The following is a 4,396-nucleotide window of genomic DNA, read 5'->3' on the forward strand; positions in this document are numbered from 1 at the left end:
AGCGGTGTCCGGCACCATCACGCCCCTTAGTGGATTTTGGGTCTTGACAGCATTGCTGCATCAGTTGTATTCTGCAAAGATTTTGGTTCAGGTATATTAGTGCAGTAGAACTATATACTAATCAGGTATACTGATACATCATTTGGGTATCACGTTGTATTTGGTGCACCATTTGTATTTTTGCGCATATTTTGTTTTAGCAATATTAGTGCAATACCACTATATACTAGTGAGGTATACAAATATACCATTTGGGTATCACCTTATATTTATGTACCTGATGATGTACAATAACTGCATGTAAATGACTTCCAATTTGTTATACTTCAATACAGACATGAGCTGCAAAGCGTTCCCATTTTGTTAACGATGTATGTACAAATGTTGCATTTGCAGCACCACTTCTATTTCTGCATATATTTTGATACCAATATGATATACATATATACTAATAAGGTATACAAATATACCACTTGGGTATCACATTTATATTTTAGCATCTTTTTTCCTGCAGCAACTAGATGTAAATGCATCCCACTTTATATACTAAAATAGAAAATAAACATGTTCTTATTGAAAACACAAGTAGCCATATAAAATTATTTCCAAAAAGTAATTTGGCAAAGAATCATCATACCAAATATATGTCTAGTGCAAGAAATGCATTTTATTTCTTTGCAATTCAAATGCTATAATTCTACGATATATGAGTTCTATAAAACATTGAAGCATTATATCAATCTCTCTTTGGAATATTTCGGCATGTTCTTCGGTTGTGTCCTTTTCTCCCGCATAGTGCACATGTAACTGTATTTCCTTCCCAGCCTCCTATGCCTCTCTTCTTTTGAGGTCTTCCTGGTTTGATTTTTCCTTTTGGTGGCAGTACCACCTGCAAAGAGACATGTTCTGGAATTTGCCATGTTGTTTCATCAGGCAAAGGATTTACTGGTATCTCATAGTTTTCAGCAAGTAGTCTATGTTGTAGTAATCCGAGCAATACTTGTATGAATCCATATGGAATTTTTGTATAATTGCCATTGCATGTGGACATGGAATATCGTCTAGCTGAAACCTCCCACAAGTGCAGTTTTTTTCATGTAGGCGCACCGTATTTCTTGTTTGGCCATCAATTACTAAATGTAAAAATTCAGTTGATGGCAACACCTAGTATAATTTTAATTAAGAAAAGTCATTAGCTATATGAAGTAATAGTATTTTTTAAATAATAATATTCAGTTGTTTAGTGAAATCACTAAGGTAAAAAAGTAAAACTACAGTACATGCAGTGTTTTTATGATTTTTAAAATGCATACCGTCATCGTCTGTGATAAGATAGTATTATCTGACAATATTTTTTCATACATTACACCAATCTTCATAAATGATTCCACTACATCCTTCCGATTGGTGTAATTCCATTTTTGAATCAATGTTGTCATAAAGTCAAGCAAATTCACAACTGGGAGGTCTCTTGCGTGCTTATTTGTTGCATTTACTGATTCCGCAATATTCGATGTCATGGTCATGATTCTATTTGCCTTGGAATGCGCCCGGGACCATTTATCATATCCAATATCCATCAGGTATGTTTTCACTCTACTATCAATAGCTTCTAACTCTGCCATATGCCTGTTGAATTCTTCAACAGTGTATGCTCTTGCTAACATAAAGTATACTTCTTTGATTTGTTTTTGGCTCTTCCTGAAGTTTGTCTTTATGTTGTTTCACAGATGGAACATACATGCACAATGAGGGATTTCTTGATAGACAATTGAAGTTTCTCTCCATATACCATCATGCATGTCTGATACAATGCACATTCCCTCTCTTTTTTCATAGGTTTCTCTGAACTGCCCGAAGAACCACTCCCACGATGCATCATTTTCCTAATCAACAATTGCATATGCGAGGTGTAGAATTTGTCCTGTAAACCCAAAGAACAAAATATCAATTACAACACACTATATTAATTTAGCATTTCATATAGTAATATAGTCATAAGTAGGTGCAGGTGTTTAGCAAAATAACTATATACTCTGTTGGTATACTTATATACCATACTGGTATCATATAATATTTGAAAATCTGTTTTGTTTCTTTAACTGAATGTAATTGGATTGTACATACAATATTAATTTAGTATTTCATATAGTAGTATAGTCATAGGTAGGTGCATGTATGTAGCAAAATAATTATATAATCTGTTGGTGTACTTGTATACCATACTGGTATCATATAATATTTGAAAATCTTTTTTGTTTCTTTAACTGAATGTAATTGGGTTGTATTCTTACCCTCTGCGTCTTGCGTGGAAGCCGTGAGTATGGTCCCTCTATATGTTGACTTTAAAAAACTTCCATCAACTACAACTGTTGGCCTACAATACATCCATCCTCTAATCGATGCATATATAGCTATGAATGCATACAAGAAGCTCCCATCTCCTTCAATGTGTAGTCATATCACTGATCCTGGGTTAGCGTATTCTAACATATAAAGATATGTTGGCATTTTCTTGTATGACTCACTTGGTTTTCCTCTCAATAATTGCATTGCTTTTTCTTTTGATCTCCATGCTTGCATGTAGCTTAAGTCCATACCATATGCTTTTTGGATGTCTCTCTGGATATCTGTTGGTGTATATATGATTTTCGGGTCAACAAGTTTATCTTGTACCACAGCTGCAACAAAAGCTGAGACAACTTGCTTTTGTGAACAAAATCTCTTATCAGTTAAACAACTGTGGACATAATTGAAATCCGTCACTTTGAAAAGATTTGATGCTCGCAGGCTTGATGCTTTAAGTCTCCCAGTGCATCTTTCATCCACGCATTCAAGGGTATACCTGTTTATAATACAAATACAGTTATGTATCATGTTTTATTAATAAAAAACACACACAAAAATCCGTACAATTATATACTCACATAGTATACTCTGTTGGTATACTTATATGCTGTATCAGTATCATATTTTGCTGAGAAAAATATAGACAAAGCAACACAATTCTATACTCACATAGTATACTGATTTAGCATACATATATACTATATTGGTATTATGTTTTACTGATAATAACAAAGACAAACCAGTACAGTTATATACTCGCATAGTATACTGATATAGCATACTTATATACTATACCAGTATCACTGATAAAAAACATAGACAAACCAATACAATTCCATACTCGCATAGTATACTGATTTAGCATACTTATATACAATATAGGTATCACATAGTTTTTTACTTGAAACATGGAGACGGACCTTCTTGAGCATGATTTATTAACCCGATATTGACATTTTTCTCTAACGGCATATTGTTTCATAACAAGAGCTAGTGGGTTCTTGTCTTTGTAAATTTGTCCTTTTTCAACTTTTTGATGAAATTGATCAGTTATGATGTTTGCATCATCAAGTTCTAAACTGGTGTCATCTCCTTCTTGCACATCAAACATACTAATCATATCAGTGCTTTCAAATTGTGCAATTTCTGATGAAATTGGAGCAACATCGAAACTGGAGGTGCTTGCAGCTATAGTATTTTTAGCAAACGACACACATAAGGGGAAGTGTTGTCATCCCTGCACTTGATTTTTTCAATTCCATATAAACACTAACACTCATATCGCTGCAAATTGTAATTGGTGGATATCCTTGAGCAATAGCATACTGAATAACTATTGTTTTACTGTCCTTTTGCAGTTGCTTTGCAATTTCTCTGAGAAGTTGTTCAAATTTCCAATAGGTCTTTATTAGAATTGCATCAACATGAAAATTTATGAAATTATTGTTATCATCCCATTCTCCACTATGCTGCAGTAGAATTGGTATATTTTCCATGATTCTGAAGTTATAATCACTTTTATGTCCAAAATTGAATCTCAACAATGCAAATTTCAATAGTGTTGATGTCAAATATTGAATTTCAACAACAGATTTTCGAAATCAAACCTCTAGATCTTCAAACCGAGATTAGAATTTTCAGCTAAAAATTTAGAAGTTTGAGCGCTAAACTTCTGTAATACTTATAATTTTTGACATTCTGCTTTGCCAGCGAAATCAAAATCCGAAAACAAGATGCGAATCAACATCTTCGATCTGTTCTTTCACACTTAGCGATCTTCAAATTAGGGGATGTCGGTGGAAATCACAATTTTGTGCGCTTATTTTCTGAAATTTTGAGCAGCTTTTGGGGTTTTATTGGTAGGGCATTAAGCGTGGGGTGGTTATTTTGATATACATGTTTGTTTATTAAATGGGTAGGGGATTGTAATTATTTAATGGGTAGAATTCTTTTATGGGTAGAGCAGGATAAATATTTTTATTTTTATGGGTAGTCCTATCTTTTTTCCCCTCGAGAAATAGAATATGTATTAATGCTAACAAAATCC

At 33.4% G+C, this 4,396-nt stretch overlaps 1 protein-coding gene across 1 annotated transcript; it reads right to left on the reverse strand.

The window, feature by feature from the left end:
* Positions 1–942: 942 nt before the first annotated feature.
* Positions 943–3,845, reverse strand: LOC142162293 (uncharacterized). Its single transcript, XM_075218629.1, has 5 exons — positions 3,565–3,845; positions 2,467–2,845; positions 1,793–1,924; positions 1,314–1,712; positions 943–1,164 (listed from the first exon to the last, which is right to left on the reverse strand). The coding sequence occupies exons 1-5, from the start codon at positions 3,843–3,845 to the stop codon at positions 943–945; spliced, it is 1,413 nt and encodes a 470-aa protein (XP_075074730.1).
* Positions 3,846–4,396: the final 551 nt, after the last annotated feature.

Source organism: Nicotiana tabacum, chromosome 7, assembly GCF_000715075.1.
Source record: "Nicotiana tabacum cultivar K326 chromosome 7, ASM71507v2, whole genome shotgun sequence".
NCBI classification, from domain to species: domain Eukaryota; kingdom Viridiplantae; phylum Streptophyta; class Magnoliopsida; order Solanales; family Solanaceae; genus Nicotiana; species Nicotiana tabacum.